The sequence below is a fragment of the Spea bombifrons genome, chromosome 5 (assembly GCF_027358695.1).
Source record: "Spea bombifrons isolate aSpeBom1 chromosome 5, aSpeBom1.2.pri, whole genome shotgun sequence".
NCBI lineage: Eukaryota > Metazoa > Chordata > Amphibia > Anura > Pelobatidae > Spea > Spea bombifrons.
In genome coordinates this window covers 101,238,284-101,255,588 of record NC_071091.1, presented here as the reverse complement: position 1 = coordinate 101,255,588, position 17,305 = coordinate 101,238,284, and the positions used below count along the sequence as shown (strand labels likewise).

General features: G+C 37.9%; 1 protein-coding gene across 1 annotated transcript in view; it reads right to left on the bottom strand.

The window, feature by feature from the left end:
• Nucleotides 1-17,305, bottom strand: part of COL14A1 (collagen type XIV alpha 1 chain) — a 58,487-nt gene that overhangs the window by 24,547 nt on the left and 16,635 nt on the right. The window contains exons 7-24 of the mRNA XM_053466219.1: nucleotides 16,300-16,455; nucleotides 15,326-15,445; nucleotides 14,210-14,374; nucleotides 13,396-13,557; nucleotides 12,324-12,475; nucleotides 11,612-11,741; nucleotides 10,598-10,743; nucleotides 9,593-9,722; nucleotides 8,740-8,879; nucleotides 7,930-8,056; nucleotides 7,559-7,698; nucleotides 7,201-7,333; nucleotides 6,217-6,264; nucleotides 5,674-5,816; nucleotides 4,640-4,769; nucleotides 4,065-4,187; nucleotides 1,695-1,844; nucleotides 838-954 (exon numbers count right to left, since the gene is read on the bottom strand). Coding sequence (XP_053322194.1) covers nucleotides 838-954; nucleotides 1,695-1,844; nucleotides 4,065-4,187; nucleotides 4,640-4,769; nucleotides 5,674-5,816; nucleotides 6,217-6,264; nucleotides 7,201-7,333; nucleotides 7,559-7,698; nucleotides 7,930-8,056; nucleotides 8,740-8,879; nucleotides 9,593-9,722; nucleotides 10,598-10,743; nucleotides 11,612-11,741; nucleotides 12,324-12,475; nucleotides 13,396-13,557; nucleotides 14,210-14,374; nucleotides 15,326-15,445; nucleotides 16,300-16,455 — 2,412 coding nt within the window. The remainder of the gene's footprint in view (nucleotides 1-837; nucleotides 955-1,694; nucleotides 1,845-4,064; nucleotides 4,188-4,639; nucleotides 4,770-5,673; nucleotides 5,817-6,216; nucleotides 6,265-7,200; nucleotides 7,334-7,558; nucleotides 7,699-7,929; nucleotides 8,057-8,739; nucleotides 8,880-9,592; nucleotides 9,723-10,597; nucleotides 10,744-11,611; nucleotides 11,742-12,323; nucleotides 12,476-13,395; nucleotides 13,558-14,209; nucleotides 14,375-15,325; nucleotides 15,446-16,299; nucleotides 16,456-17,305) is intronic.

Below are 17,305 nucleotides of genomic sequence, written 5' to 3'. Positions count from 1 at the left end.
GAGCTCAACGCTGAACAGTTGCTACTAACCTTTTCCACATGTGTTCGCTATTAGTTTTGGATTCTAAAATGTTAGTTTTGTGAACTTGAATTGGAATAGTATATAAACAGTTACTGCAAGAATAAAGATATGGAGGGTTGTGAATGAAAATAGATCCAAGCCTGAATTGGTCCAATCAGTAGGTATATATTAGATGCACTGTATAGACAAAAGTATTGGGACACCTGACCAGTACACCAACAAGTACTTGCATTCTAAATACATAGACATTGATATAAAGTTGGTCAGGTGCTGATGTTGAAAGGCCTGGGTGACAATCTCAGTTCCAGTTCATCGCAATGGTGTTCAATGGGGTCGAGGACAGGGCCATAGAGTGACCACATCAGCCATGTTTTCCAGGACACATATAATTTCTACATGTATAGACGTATGGAAGGGAAACAGTCAAGCATGCATCCCCCATACTGCAGGGCAGCATTTAATCTGGGCTGGTCAGCAATATGTAAAAATTATATGTGTCCTAGAAAACATGGTGAATGTGGCCACCATACAGGGCTCTGTGCGGCCGGTCAAGTTCTTCCACACCAAACTCATCCAACCATGTCTTTATGGAGCTTGCTTTGTGCAGTCGTGCTGGGATATAAAAGGATCTTCCCCAAACTGTTCCCACAAAGTTGGAAGCAGAGCATTGTCCAAAATGTCTTGGTATACTGAAGGGGACGTACCAAGACATTTTTATGACAATGCCAATTCTACTCGTCTTTCTGTCTGTCCATCTATCCTTCCAATAACAATACTATGGTCCAGAAGCAAAGTCATTCAAGTAAGAATACATACCTTCCAGGGACTCGATAATGGCCCTGTAAGCAGTTGCTTGCCTGTGAAGCTGCCATTGGGCGCAGATGCTGGTCATCCTCACTTGGTACGCATTTAGATTCATCACTCCCAGATACACTGAAAAGAACACAGGCAAATTAGTATTATTTATTGTTTTATATAGCGCCATCAAATTCCGTAGCGCTGTACAATGGGTAGATTAACCTATATAACCTCCTTAACTGCAGTAAATATTTAATATGTTTCACACGGGTCAGGATATTAGACACAGTAACACATTCTGAGACCGTAACTGCTCATTAATCTTTAGTTCAGATATTCTCCCAGAAATAATGCATGAAAAGTATGTTTCCACGATGCCATGTTTTAGGAAAAGTATGGCCTATGCCAAGAATATCAAAACTTTACTTAAAAAAAATAAAAAATTGCTTTATTTGGTTGAAAGCTATTTTAATAGCAGTTGGTAGAAGAGGATAATACAGAGAGGGGATTTAAACATGCATGGGGCAGACATACGGCTCCTGAATCTAAGACGAGACCAACAACTAAGATCTGAGTCTTTATATCAGGAAAAATGGGCCGAATGGTTCTAACCAGCCGTTAAATTCTAAGTTTTCATGCAAAATGTGTAAAATAGACAGTAATCGAAGGAACATAGAGGGCCGATGGATCCCAGGTCAAGGAACCACAAATAAACTACAGTCCGTGAACAGGAGGCATGGCGTAGAACCAAAATGAAGTTGCATATAGATACTTACTTTATATATATTGCTACGGATTATGGCGCTAAATAAATAAATATTAAAAATATATCACATAAGCACGATATGCATAGAGGGTTTTGCAGGTGGTCTTACAGGTTTTTCCTAGTCCAGCGAGGGGGTCACTAAATCCAGTAGGATATGAAGCCAGGACCTTTAGGCTGTACTCGGTCCCACTGAGTAGATTCAGGATGAGTATGGTATTAACATCATCTCCTACGAACGTCTCTAACGCAGGTCCGGGAACTGGAAATAACGGGAGACCAACATAAATCAAAAATAAAAAGGCAGAACACACGTTGCTTTTGGATACCCACTTTTCATACACGCCATAAATTTATACCCAACCATATCGTAAGACATGCATTTATTCGCCGGTGTTTAAATAAAAATGTTCGTACTCAGGTATGATCCTAGATGCAGCCAAATTAACATGTTGTGGGCTAAATTAATGTCATCATTCTGCAGCAAAGTGATGAAAGATGTACTCACCATCGCAATCAATGGAATGTTCTACCACAATGTTGCACCGAACATTCTTTTGATATATAGTTCTTATTAGAACAGTATAGCAGTAGCTGGAGGTGAATTCTATGTATCTTGGTATGTATGTTACAGCTGTTCTAATGCCTACTGCAAGGGCATGATTATTCATGCGCAGCAGACTTTGGAGTTTATGTTCTAAACTCCATATGTTCTGCCCAACCATATTATGCATCATTACAAACAGCCATACCCGAAGGGTTTATCTGCTAGATGGATCTTTAACCATATAACTATGCATTATGCAGGGCAAGCTCATCTCAACCCCCTAGAGAAACCTGGTTACTTAATGTGGTAAATAGGAATTTGGATTTTTCTCCAACGTCTTCAGTAGCCAACATGAAGGGCCATCACTAGTGAGCTTCTCCTGCAAGAAGGCCATAGCTGGCTCTGGGTAATGGGCACTCCAGTCTGTGAGTTGACTTTCAAGAGAGCTCACTAACCATTAAAGGTTAGCTGGAGTTGGGCCTTCATAAAGCATGGTGAAGTTGGTGAGTTGAAACTTCAGCTAATCTGCAAACTCCTGCTTTAGTGTATTAACCACGACCTGTTTCATTTAAAGCCATTAATCGTGCCTTGACCCATGTGATGGAGATATGGTCTGGAATTTATAGCAAAGAGTGTGATTTTTTGGGCCACATTAGCACAGGACTATTTCAGGGCAAAGTTCTAAATGTAGACCAACCAGCAGGACTGGACTGGTGATGATGGGTGACCATGACACATTAAGTAGCGTGGCTGATGGTTGGATATGTGCGAGGACATGCTACATTTTTATGCCCACATAGTGTGCGGCCGGGCGTTTCGAGCCACCAGAAAAGCAGATCAGGTGTATGTGTGGATCTCTCAGCTAGTAGCCCACAGGGCATTTGCCCTCTGCCAACCAGCAGAGACACTACACGGAACATTGTTCAACATTTAAAACTGCGTTACGAAATCCCTCTTCATAAATTCCGTACTAAATACCCCTAACAATTAATTCACTATTACTCATTGAGTCAATTTGTGGGCCACTAAGCAGAATATTCATTTTTTCACATTTGGTAAAATATAACTTTAGAGTTAAAAAAAAAATTAATAAAGAATATACAAAAATATTTTCCAAAAAATTTTTTTCTGGAATAAAGAAACTTCTGTAAGAATGCGTCTGATGGCAAAGGAATGCATTTCAGAGGCCTGGGAACGGAATGGATTATACATTAACTTTTCCTTTCTTATTACTCTCGCTGATTTTAGTTCACGTCTAGAACACATTCCTTGCTTGCTTCCAGCATGAGAGTTCAAGGACATGAAATAATAGCAGAACAGCTAATAAAATCAGTTTATGTTGGTCAGTTGCACAAATAATGTATTATATATCAACCAGCGATGTTTGCCAAGCACTTGGCGAGTCGGATAGGTGAGCGTTACTCACCTGTTTGGCATTCAACAAGTGTATTCGCTAAACTAGTCCAAGACTGGCCATCTGGCACAGCGGACAAACGGAGCAGCTGGATAACAAGTATCCAGTTTTTTTAAGAACACCCTTGTCTTAGGTGGCCGCTTGCCTTAAAGATATATAATTGATATAGCAATGAACAACGTAATGTATACTTGGCTCTTCCTGATACAGAGACTATCTAGGGTAGACCCTTCATAACCTTCACGCTTTATAACCCCTCTCTGGGGTCACTGTGTCTCTCCTTTCTAGGAGCTCACGACGGTGTTCTACAGCCCTAAAAGCCGCAATAGCGTGTATTTGTACAAATAAAATGCATTATTATTCGAAATTCTAAATAAATATAAATCGCTGACATATACAGCTATCAAGTCACAATGTCCCAGGTGCCCCTAGGTGCCCCCAGACAATTGTTCAAGGTAACAAATTGCACCATGGACACCATCCATATATGATAGACAGACTGAACTCCAGAGTCCTCTTACCATTCACGGGCTTGTAGACAATCCGGTAGCCCAAAGTGGCTGAAGGAGGGGGATCCCAGGTAATTCGTAGCCTGTTATACCATTCATCGGAAACGCGCAGGTTTCTTGGTGCAGATAGGGGCACTAATGGAAAAAATGAGCGTGATTACTAAATAAATAAGAAGAGGGGCCAAGACATGGGACCCCAATAAGCCTTCATACCGTTTCTTTTTACAATAGATGATCCAGAGTTACTGAGTCGCTCACATAGCGTTAGGCTAATCATAGGTTTATTTGGTAATGGGGGTCCGATACCCCTTTTCTGTTCCTTATTATGGCTCCATTCATGAGAGTGCTGGAAAACTACTGCTAGCAAATAGTCTTAATGAATGACATTCATTCCATGCTGTTCAACAAACAGAATAATGCAACAGGTTCCATAATCCACACCCATGTGAGATTCAAAGGGTTAAAATACATCGGGACGAGCAAATCTCACCTGGGACCAGGAATAAAATGGTTTTTTTTTAAGCCATTGCCATATCTAGATATTTCCTGTCTGGTATAAATTCTTCTTATTACATCACATTACGTACATGTTTTTCCTGACGTTGAAACACCGTTTCCTTCTCCGTTGAAATAAACGGGCGTGACGGTCACCTTATATTCTGTATCTGAGAGCAGAGGCTGGAGAACGATCTCGTTCTGTCTTCCTGGGACCATTTTCTATGAAAATACACAAAAAGAACATCAGTGAATGATCTGCAGCTGTGTTGAGTGTTTGCATTATCACTACGCCTATAAACGTAAGGAGCCTCATATCTCACGAGGCACAGGAGGACCTCCCAAAAGCACCTTGTCCCTGTAGAGCTGCTGATGGAGACGCATGGATATGGCTAATGGCTACTCCATAGAACACCGTCCATCACCAGTCATGGTCTGCATAAACCAAACCCCGCATAGGGCTTCTGAAAGTCTTATTTATTTACTTAGAGCGGAGATGCGCATCTGTAATATGCATGATGACAGCTGCCCCATATGTAAATCTAAGCCGTTCCACATTATACGAAACATTAGGCCTTATTCAATGCATTGTAGCATTTGATCCAATGATACTAGCCCACTGGGCATTTGGCCGGTGTGTCAGTCAGGGGCTGGGTACCATCTTACTGCACAGGGCTATCCAGTGGGTAAAGGGGGCATAACAAGTAGTACAACACGTAATAATTTGGACTTACAGAAGCAAACAGGTTTTACACAAGAGGTGAAAGTGCAAATGAGGGCCATCAGCCATAAGGCCCAGTTTGTTCCATGGCAGTATGATGATTCTACAGTAGCTACTACTTAGAAGCAGCATTATATAGTGACTATATATATAGTAAATGGCAACATTCTATAGTAGCTATATATATAGTAAATAGAAGCATTCTATGGTAGCTATATATGGTAAAAAGCGGCATTCTATAGTAGCTATTTATGGTAAATAGCAGCATTCTATAGTAGCGATATATGGGAAATGGCAACATTCTAAAGTAGCTATGTACGCCTTTTTCCATACATGCAGTTGATTGTTTCGAAGACCTGCCACATATCAGTCAACATTTCATGCCAAAAAAAATGACATGCTTACCTGTTCTTCACCTCGGTCACCATAAACTGGTACATAGGACACTATATATTGACGTATATTGCCATCTGACATTTGCCATGAAACACGAAAGCTAGATGTGGTTTCGTCGTCTATCAAAAGGTTTCTTATTCCTAAACGGAGGACTGTAAAAGGAAGAAATAAAGAGTCTAACTGTGATCCTGTAAAACGCGCATATTGCGTTTATCTGCCTCTGAGTTAGCTTTCTTTTTCTTTATAGAATTTATATATATATATATATATATATATATACATATATATATATATATATATATATATATATATTTATGTTTTTTGGGTTTTTTTTGTTTCTAATATCTATAGATTGAACATTTTAATATTTAAATACCATTGCGTAGGTTGATTGAGTGTATAGAATGTAAAATGCAGGATCTGCTTTAAAATGAAGAATACATTTACCTGCGCGATATGTGCTTTTAGCATGACCAATCATATACAAAAACACATGAAGATAGAAGCATACTGCATATTACATACATATATTATCATTCTTGGCAAACGTACCTGCTGTAGTCGGTCTTACAGTAGTGGGGGCAGCTGTTGTCAATCTCACTGTAAATGTATTATAAAGAGATTACTGAAAAACATAGACAATGCAATATGGCATACGCAACATCATCAAATTCTGTTCTTCTCTGTTTTAATTACACCCATGATCTTCTTTAAAAGACGTGGAATGTTTTATACATTTAAAACATAAGAAAAGGATCTCTGATGCTGTATTATGTGCATATGACTATGAAACAGTTTTTTTGTTTGTTTGTTTTTTTACTTTTAGAGACCCAAATGCAGACTTTTTGAGACATCATTTAATATTTAATATATCATCATTTATCATCATTTCATATTTAATATATAATAAGCCTATAGAAAATAATAAAATAATGAACTTCACAATTGGATCAATTCCAGCTCCCCTCTGCCAAACTATTTTAAGAATTTTTTAAAGGGTTGGGGTGGGAAACTGTTTTGTTTTTATTAGAAAGTCGGAAGTCGTGGCAAGAGTCAGGCATGTTTGAGATAAGTATTAAAGCTCTGATTTATAGATGTGTGATAACTTTTTTAACACCTATTCCATTTATGGAAATTAGTCTGAATAATTGTGGGATTTCTGATAAAATTATCTTTTTTTTTTAATTGAAAAGAACTGATAGTCAGTACAGAGCCAAAGATTCTACAAGGCTGGCAAGACAGAGTAATGGAATGCGCACACCTACTACATTTAATGTACTATCATTACCCCGCCCATTTTCAAATGTCTCCACCCACTTTTGGTCACACCCTGCCTATTCTGCATGTGGCCTGTCTAGTAGGTCTACAAACAATATAAATTGAGGGAAAACAAGTAAATGCCAGTATTTACTCCCCAACCCCAGATTATGAATGCGTCCCTGAGTTCAAACCGACATGTCTCCTACATTATTATGAGGCTTCACTTATATTCAGTTTATGTTAAAATGAATAAAATGCATGAAATGTATTCCTTACGTGTTGTAGCTACAGCAGCCAAAGCATCGCTTTCTGATTCATCGCTAAATATCGCAGACAGAGAAACTTCATACTCCGTGCTGTGTGTCAAACCGTCGATCAGATAGGAGTAGACATCGCCATTCAGGACGATCTAAATAAAACATAAAAACTCCATTTCAGTCTTGCATTAAATAAGATTCAGAAGGAATATTTAGACTATAAACCCAACCCTACCTTGTCCTTCTTAATAATAATTAATAGAGCAAGGCAAATTCTTTATCTAATACCCTTCAGTTTAGTGAATAAAGTGTAAGGATTGATATTCGTGGTCCCGTATGGGGTAACAGGTATTGTGGAGATTCTGTATGATAATTACCTCTTCCGATTTGCCACCGCTTAGTGGAGTCCATGTAAGTCTGTACATGACAATATCTGGGGAGAAGGATTTCCAGTAGGCCTTGAAGCTGCGTGTGGTTATATCCCTGACTTCTAGGTCCCGGGGAGCTGGTACTTTCTCTGTGTTCAAGTCATACACATAGTGTAAATAATTTACAATGAATAGATACATCATTTCCATTTGTATTCATGACATTGAATTCCTTATTTCTGGAATTCAGCTTTAAGAATTCATAATTCATTCAGAAAATTCATTAACATTCTGTAGTTCCCCCTTCCCCCCCCCATATAAATACTGGGGATGCCTCTAGGCACCCTGGCTTAAAACTGGAAGACCCCAGTAAGACTTACTAGTGGTAAAGGTTCCAGTGAGAGGCTCAGATTGTCCATCATCAAAAATAGAGAAAATAGCCACAGTGTATTCCGTGAGAGATGAGAGCGACTTCAAATTGTATGTTGAGATTCGGTCAACTTCCACCTGATAATGAAATATAAACGTTACAGTAAATTAAGATGTTGACATTCTACGGGCTCCCAAAGTCTGTCCTCAGGTTTAGCGTCAGGATTCCTTGACGAGCTTAGATCTTGACAGGGACGTGTACAGCAAACTAATCTTACATGGAAAGGTCTGGGTAAAGTTTACTGAACTTTGGGAGCTTTTTATGCAGCCTTCTTGAGGAATAAAATCATTTTTGGTTGGTAGACATGACACTGGACAGAACTGCTGGATGTTTTTGCTAGATACAAAAAAATGGAATATCCTAGAGTTTTTGACATGGAGGTCTCTTTCTCCAGCTCCTTAAGCTGGAATGGGATGGAATTGGGCTAGGAGGACAGGGTCTCCGGCACATGACAGGGTGGTTACCCTCTATCAGAATCAGCCATGGATGGGGCAGAACCTAGCAGGGAGTTGTAGGATCCAAACACCATTCCCTTCATTTATAATGCTTCAAAGCATTGATCTGAAGGTCCTATAAGCAGCCTTTGGTGAAATTTCTGATACGAGAAGAAAAATGGAATAAAAATCTAATATAACAAACTATTCAGTGGTCAATAAATACTGTTTCCCATACAATTTACACAGCCTATTGGGCAAAAATGGCAACGCCATGAAAAAAAAAATGTCAGATTAGAAAGAAAAATATATTTTTGTTCACTCACTTCATTCATGTCCGTGCCACCGGTCTTCACGTACATGATCCGATAGCCTTTGACTCTTTTGTTGGAGTGGTCCCAGGAGACGGTGGCCGTGCTGTGTCCTATATCTGAAAATCGGATGTTTCTCGGCGGGCTTAACGGTACTGCAGAATCAAACATAAATATTATTCAGCTGTTACTCTTTTATTTTCACTTGGTGCCTTTTTGTCCACATGCCAAATAAAACAGAGATAAAACGAGGCGATTGGTTGTCCAAAAACAGAATCAGATTTTCAACTATTTTACATTGAATCTGTGAAACGATCGTTAACTAAAAACTTTGAACTATTTTTACTCCACTATCAAAAAATCCGGTGGTATTTATTTCTTCAGTGCAGATACCAAGAAGGTCAGAATATGGCTTCTTTTCTACGCATCCCCTGATGTTACTGATCACTTTTACCGCAAGGGGGGTGCCACTTAGACCCGTGCCTATGCCCGAATTAACCTCTGGGTAGGAGGCCAGCTTATTTTCTTTTTGTTACCTTTCAGCATTGTGTAGGCTTATTTTTCCAGTTTAATGTCTAATGTGCCACGTGCAGTCACTTATGTCCCTAAAATGAACCAATAATGGCCCTGATGAAAATGCACCGTACTGGGACATAGATTAATCACCTGGCAGATTTACTGAAACAAGAAACTTCTATGTATCTCCTCCGTCTCATGAATGTCGGTTCAGGCTTTGTAGGTGGGAAACAGAAGGACCGCTCTAGTGTGGGTCTTCTGGAATGCTGGAGCTCAGTTGTTGGCGCATGCTCTTAGACAAGGGACTATGTTGTGTGTGTGTTGTGATTTGGAACAATACAGCTCTACATACATGTTGTTTCCTGTCCTGTGAGTGGGTCGCTGGCTTCTTCTCCAAACATTGCATAGACCGTCACTGTGTATTCTGTATTAGGAGTTAGGCCATCCAGTTCCACATCTGTGGTGGATCCACCAACCTTCATCTGAAATACACAACATTTTTTCCAGTTCACGTGTCCTCGCTCATACGTCACAAAACTCACACCTATCCACCTAGGGTCATTTTTATTGTAATTTTCACTGTCGAGCTCTGCTTCCGGTGCATAGATATTTTAGAAAAAATAGAATAATTTATCGGCACATCTCGTCTGTCCGCAGCCTCCTACAGTAAACTCTTTTGTCTTCAATTAGTAGGAATAAAGTGTGGCGTCTCTAGTTTTATTTGGGACCACTAAGCACTCCAGTTACAAAATATAAAAGCATCTCTTAATTACCAATAACATAAATGAGTAAAAGGCAATGCACGAGGCTCCATGAGGAGGGGTTAAATGGAAGAAAAAAACAAAACATGATGTTGTTATTTAAATTAAACCAACAGGTAAAGAGGTTTTATTCAACTGAACTCTTTGGAGACGTCATCATGAAACGGACATCACACTAATTTAATTATGCTGGCCAGGGGTAAGGTGAAAATATTTGGGGCACTGGCAAAGTTAGGTGGTAATGAACCAAAATGTGTTTCCGGGACGTATTCCATTTGTTCTGTCATCCAGGTCCCTCATACTCAAAGTGGCCAATTTCTAGAAGTATCAGGATTATATTACATGCTGAGAAAGTGTGTGACGTGGAAAAATAAAATAAAGGGGAGTGCGTAGGGTGATATCCTTAGCTGACCAATGTACTCAGATGACAGTCACCACTTGGCATTATAAGGGTTAAAGAAATTTGATAGTGGTCATCTAGCACCGACCCCACCAAAAAAGTACGTTGCTATCTACTTTTTATTTAAGTGGTATTTTCACATGAGGCAAACTGGGAGAGTTTCAGTACTCAGACAACACCCCATTAAGGAACTTACTTCTTTCTCCTCGGCGGTTAGTCCCTCTGTAAGGGGGGCATATAGAATCATATAGCCACTAGCCCCAGCAACGCCAACCCATTTTGCTCTCATACTCCTATGGGTCACATCGTACAGCTCGAGATCTGATGCCATTGGCAAAGCCACTGAAAGAGGGAGATGGATGATTAAACCTAAACTCTTCTAGACTGCACTCGGTACCAAATTGCCATACGTTAAGCAATAATACAGGAATGAAGAAAATGTAGAATTACTTTTTTTAAGCGCTGCTCATATTGGTCTTCGATTACATAACTATCATAAACCAGCACAAACCCATATTGAGAAATACTTTGGTGCACTTCTGTAAATCTCCTTTAGGATCGCATTCAGTATGCTTTAGCGGCCACCTCAATAATGATCCACTGAAATGCTGGACAATAACCCCCAAAAAATTAAATACATTAAATATCCAGCAAACTACAAATAACTTGTTGAATTTTGGTGCATTAAAGATTAACAATAAAAAATGAAACATTTGGAACAATGCAAGACCATTTGGCCTGCCATTTCTTACCTGCTAGGAAAACCTTAAACCTTGTTTGGTTCTCGCTCTTGCTTTATGTTCAGGAAAGTGTTACGCCGACCCCCTGCATGTCTAAATTCCTTCATGGTATTAACCTCTACCACTTCTGCTTGAAGGATGTTCCATTGATCTACCACTCTCTCAGTGAAATCGTACACACACTACATCTAAGCTAATTGCCCTCTAGTTTTAGACTATGAAGTATTTCTCCTTCTTTAAAAGGTACATTGGTGGGCTTTTCGTTATATTGACCCTGCCCAATATCAGACTCCAAGCAGGATTTAAGTCCAAAATCCACTAAACCAACCAATATAATACACTCTGACGTAATCCCACATCTGTTACGTAGATATTATACTTCATGAACATGATATGAGCTCAGTCTCTTCATAATGGCACGGTCTTACGGTCAAGCAATCAAGTCCACGGAAAGTTATCACTTTACTCACATGTGGTTTCTGAGCCACGTAAGCCTTCACTGGCGACATTAGAGTATACAGCAAATACGGCTATCTGATATTCTGTTAGAGACATCAAGTTCTTCAGGACGGTTGTAGATACACTTCCATCAACCACAACCTGCACAGAAGAACAGAAGAGATCCACAGGTTACACATAGCAGTTGTGATTCTATGTAATACATTTGACTTTTGCATGTATTATAATGTATGTGCTGGATTGAGTGATATGAAATATTAAACTTAGTGGTCAAAGTCCATTTTGAGGGCAATACTGTTCTGTGTTCTCAGGTTCTCCACTGTGGAATCATCATGTTGCCTGCGAGAGTGTGATTTCTTGGCCATTAAAAGCCATGGCCAGCTCATGAAAATCCTACAAATTTCTTTAGAATTTTGGAATCACATGTAGGCCTTTTTAGTCACCATATTCCTCTATGTAGGTGTCCATCTCCATTAGGCTCCCAGAATGCATGGGGCACAATGAAATCATGCCCTACAGTAGCTATAGCCTTGTTGGGTTTAGTGGCCATGGAATGGAAGGTTAAGAACACTCAAACTGAGCCAGGCTTTCATACTTCAGCATTTAGTAATTTCGTTAGATGCTGTTGGGACTATGGATTGGACAGTCACCAATAAAACAACAAATTAAATGGTTAAAACTATGTAAGGAGGAGGTTTGCACACAAGTGGCTTATAACTTTACCTCTTCGGGTTGCCCTCCTTTAGTGGGATAATAGACCACTCTGTATTTCTCTACGTCCCCTGGTGCATGTGTCCAGGTGACACGGAATCCTCTGGCTGTTACCTCTGAGGTGACCAGTTCAGAGGGAGCTCCAATGGTGACGACTGGTGTTCCTGTAAATGAGAACATCAATTGAAAATGAACCACATATCTACTTAACTTGTTTATAATGGCGATAGTGACGCTAAACTGGGTTGTAAACAAACAGAATGCCCGTTATTCAACTGAATCCTCATTACTTGGCTAACACCATAGACAAAAATTAGGACATTTCAACTCTTGATGACTTCATCTAAGGTCAGCATTCCAAGCCGGAAACACCTAAGGAACGAATAAGAAGTATGCAGACTTTATGAAAATATATTCTCATAGTAGCTCTACGCTATTACCGATTTTTCAATGTCTACCCACTTTGTTTAGCAATTCACAAATATTTGGTTCAAAAGTAAGTAACTGAGGTCTAGCTTTCTCTTACCAGCTTCAGCCCCCTCACGCTTACAAAGGCTGCCTGAAGCAATCAACAACAATCAGCAACTTAACAACCGGGAGGAAGAACCATAAAGATTCTGAAAACAGGAAGTAAAGATGGCGGCTCTCATGGAGTGGATGCATAACAATTGTAGAAACACGGGATTTGTGAAAACTGACATATGTGCTTTAAGCATATTTCATAGAAAACCGCAAATCTCTAATTATAACCCTAAAATCCAACCCTTAGTTAAGCAAAAACACCTTGCTTTGAAAGGAAAAAGTAATAAAAATGTGGCTACCAGATCAGTCTACACTTTAGATAATTATGATCTATTGAATGTACTCGTTGCCAATAACGTCTCATGAAATGACTACCCATTGCTCTGGCGTGTTGTTTGATTAAAATCTATGGCCTAGGGAAATAAAACATGCACACCCAGACACGTACCCCTGACCTAAAATAATCTTCAGCGCATAAATCATCAGGAATTTATTTTCATTATATTTATTGCAGGGCATTTGCAGTTTCTGCCAACTATCTGACGTTTAGCTATGTGCTCACCTTTAATTTCACTTTCTTGCTCTTCCACGCGTGTGCACACGGTTTTTGTCAGTCCGTTAACGATCGAGTCCATAACATTGAAATCGGCAACATTGTATACGTGGGTGCTGTCTGGCTCAGAGGCAATCTCCTTCAGTTCATTGAGGTCAGCGTTTTTCACACCTAGACACGTGAAGTGCAAAAATTATAATCAGAACCTGATAACGAATCTTTTTGTAAAAAAAAAAAAAAAATGAAAATGTGTTCATCGTTCTAATGTAATCATTTTGGTTCACACAGAGTATATATATATATATATATATATATATATATATATATATATATATATATATATACCGGTATATATATAATATTTATATAACTTTTGCTTTATATATCTTTATCTGCTTTTCTTCTTCTCTTGATGAGTGGGGTGAGTCTTGGCTTTAGCAACTATGGTGTCAAGAAAAAACTAGGGGTCTACTAAACATTTTTTACTAGTTTACGTGATCTTAAGAAAATAATAAATAGCCCATTGTTATTCGTCATTATCGGGTTTTACAAATTATCATTAACATTTTTTTTTCAGATTTTTTTAGGAAATAAACTTTAATAACTTTTGAAAATATTTTTGTTATTCATTTTATTCTATAAATAATCTAATAACACATGATACACTCAAGCCTCGAGGAGCTATTTAATATTATTTTACAAAATATTCATGTTCATTTATGATTAAATAAAAAAGTATTTAAAAAGTGAGCTGTGAAATGTATAAAATGGACCTTCTGTAGAATGCTCAGATGTGAATGTTTTGTAAATCCTCAGAGCTCACCAATTGCAAAAAGTTCGATTCCAGCATCCTTCAGACTTTTGGCGGGTGGGATAACATCATCTTGTGACTTTCCATCAGTGATTAAAATGCCAACCTTTGGAAGTCCTGATCTGGCTCCTGATTCTTCTTTGAAGCTGTTCTCCAGAATATAAGTCAAAGCGAGCCCTAGGGGAAAGAACGGAAACAGGGAAATATTTAAATCAATTTTATTTGCCAGAAAAAAAACTGTCTGGTACAAGAAGCGGTAACTTTTCAGTACTATCCATGTTCTTGGATTATTAGATAGTAAACCTGGAACCTAGGGCCATTCTTGTGGCTTACTACGTAACATCACTAAAAGGAAAATAGAAGGAGAGAAAACATCTCTATCACTAATATTACACAAAGTACATTTTCTTTATATTAAGCCGCACTAGATGATGTCAGTTCACCGCTGAATGACACAGAAGAGAACAATGAAGTTTTTTATCGATATCGCTAAGACTTTCATTAATAAGTATAGGTGTTTCAGCCACTCCTCATTAACTCCTGGGCAGATATTAAGATCGGAAGGCTTAATACAAGAAGGAGAACCTTGATAATAAAACGTTATAATGAGAAGCTCACAATGAACCCTGAGCATCCTACGTTGTGTATCCTAAATGTTCTGTTGTCCCATAATTCTTTATATAATGTAATGAAAAAAATAATTCTTACAAGGAAATCTGAATTTATTGACAGTCAGCTATTTTGCTATGCTGTTTTTAAATACTCTGGTAAAAGGAAAGGACCCTTTAAGAATATTTAAAACTTAGCCCTATATGTGCTTCATTGCGCAGGACCAGTCGGCTAAACGCTGTACTGTTTTACCTGCAGGTATGAAAGAAACCACGATCCGTTCTGAGCAATAATAACTAGAAACTATTGAGATTCACTTTGTAAAACAATGACTTAAAATGCTAGGGTTATGTATATATTCAGGGGCAAAATATCAAAAGTGAAGGGATCAGTAGAAACATTGTGCCATTGTTGTTGTGCCATTGTTGTTGTGCCATTGTTGTGGCGCCTTTACCTTTATGCACCAGAATGGTTCTTCATACATAGCCTCTAATATGCTTAAATATTCTAAGAGATCACCTGTTAATGTGTTTCCTCCTTTGTATGGCAGGTTTCTGACAGCATCTATGACAGCCTCCTTTGTGTTATAAGTATTCAGGTTCCACTCAATTCTAGGGTCTCCGCTGTATTGTGCCAGACCTAATAAGAGAACACAGTATAATACAAAGTATTCATTATATCTATATACATAACACATATTTTCTATATATATATATATATATATATATATATATATATATATATATATATATAAATGTATGTAGATATAATTATCACTCAGAATATGTCAGAATTATCGGATATGCATATCTGTAAGTGAAAAGAAAATTCTCAGAAATGTACAGTGACTTTTAAGTCCAGAAAAAAAAGGTATAATACTCTAAAGTGCAGATTTAATCAAGTACAGCTATTTTTTTTCACTGAGCAGAAAAAACAAAACAGCTCACTACCATACGAGTGGCCACTTTACAATTTGAGAGTTTCGGATGAGGGCATGCAAGTTAAATGGAAACTTGTGTGCACTTGCCTGAATCGCGCAAAATCATTTAAAAAAATGAAGCCTATCCTCCAAAAAATATATTAAGGATATATAAGGATATTTTTATTATGTTTAACCCCCTATCCACCAGACATGTGATGGAGTCAAGGGTGGTTTAGTTGGGGCTTGTACCAGCAAGTTTAATTTATGTCCAATCCACGCCTACAAGGTGGAGAAATAGGGGGTGATCGTCACACTTAGTTAATAATGGTCCTGAAGATCTGAATTTCCTTGTAATATTTATTTATTTAGTTATTACTGTGTTATCAATGTAGACACTGCATTTTAAATCTGCCAGCGCCACTATATAAATATATGTAGTATATGTAGCTGTAAAATGTTTTATAAACAATAGTGGGATACACATATATATATAAACACAATTTTAAACAGTTTAGCAAAAAAAACTGAAAATCCCACTTTGTTAGATAACAACAAATACACGTGAGGTTACCTATTCTTGTTTTATCGGTGGCAACATCGAACGCAGCAACCAGATTCTCCAAGAAAAGCCGAACAAGCCTGAAGTTGAGTCTACCAATACTCCACGAGCCATCTACTAGAATCACAATGTCGGCGACTGCTGGCGTTTTACAGGAAAAATAATTTTCTAAAAGTGAAAATAAGAGAATATTGCAGCGGTTTCCACTATAGGTGCCGGAACAATGAACAATGCACTTTTGCATTCTTCCTGCACATAAAGGGTTAAAGCAAGTTCTAGAACAGCAACAAATGGAAAAAAAAGTCATAATAATTATAATTGTCTCAATGATATCTGTTGTGCAGATGGAATGTCTCAGGAACCAACAATGCGGATTATAACATTTACTTTAGAATTATTATTTGATTTTGTTTTTGCTGTTCCATGTAGCTGTAGAAAAAAATATGATTAAATATATGACAAAATATTTAAAAAAATGCTTATTAATGCAGTAATAAGGCTTAGTGGATTGTCTTATCTATTTCTCCGTACAAGGACCGATGATGATGTGCCAGCAACCATAAATATTTCTTAAATACCACCATAATTGCTTACTTAATTTATACACTTCAGTATAAAATGTGCTTTTGTGCAGAATTAGAACAGATTTAGGCAGAAAGAAAATAAAATACAAATGCAATAAATAATTTAAAGTCATACAGACACAATTTAGTATTTGATATGACCACTGACATCGTTATGGGGATGAAAATATTAAAGAATGAAGTCAATAATGACGATCTGGAAAATATCACACTTGACACATACATATAAATATATATTTCAGATTTTTTTCTACCAAGTTACCATTAACCATAACCTGTCCTTACTGTTGAAAGACAACTTCCTTTTTTATTCTTTGCATTTCAGCAAATATATTTCATTATTACAATTAGAATAAAAAGAAATATAAGCTTGTACAAACATAAAAAAAAACAACAACAAAAAAAAAAACGAACAACAAAACTGGAACACTTCC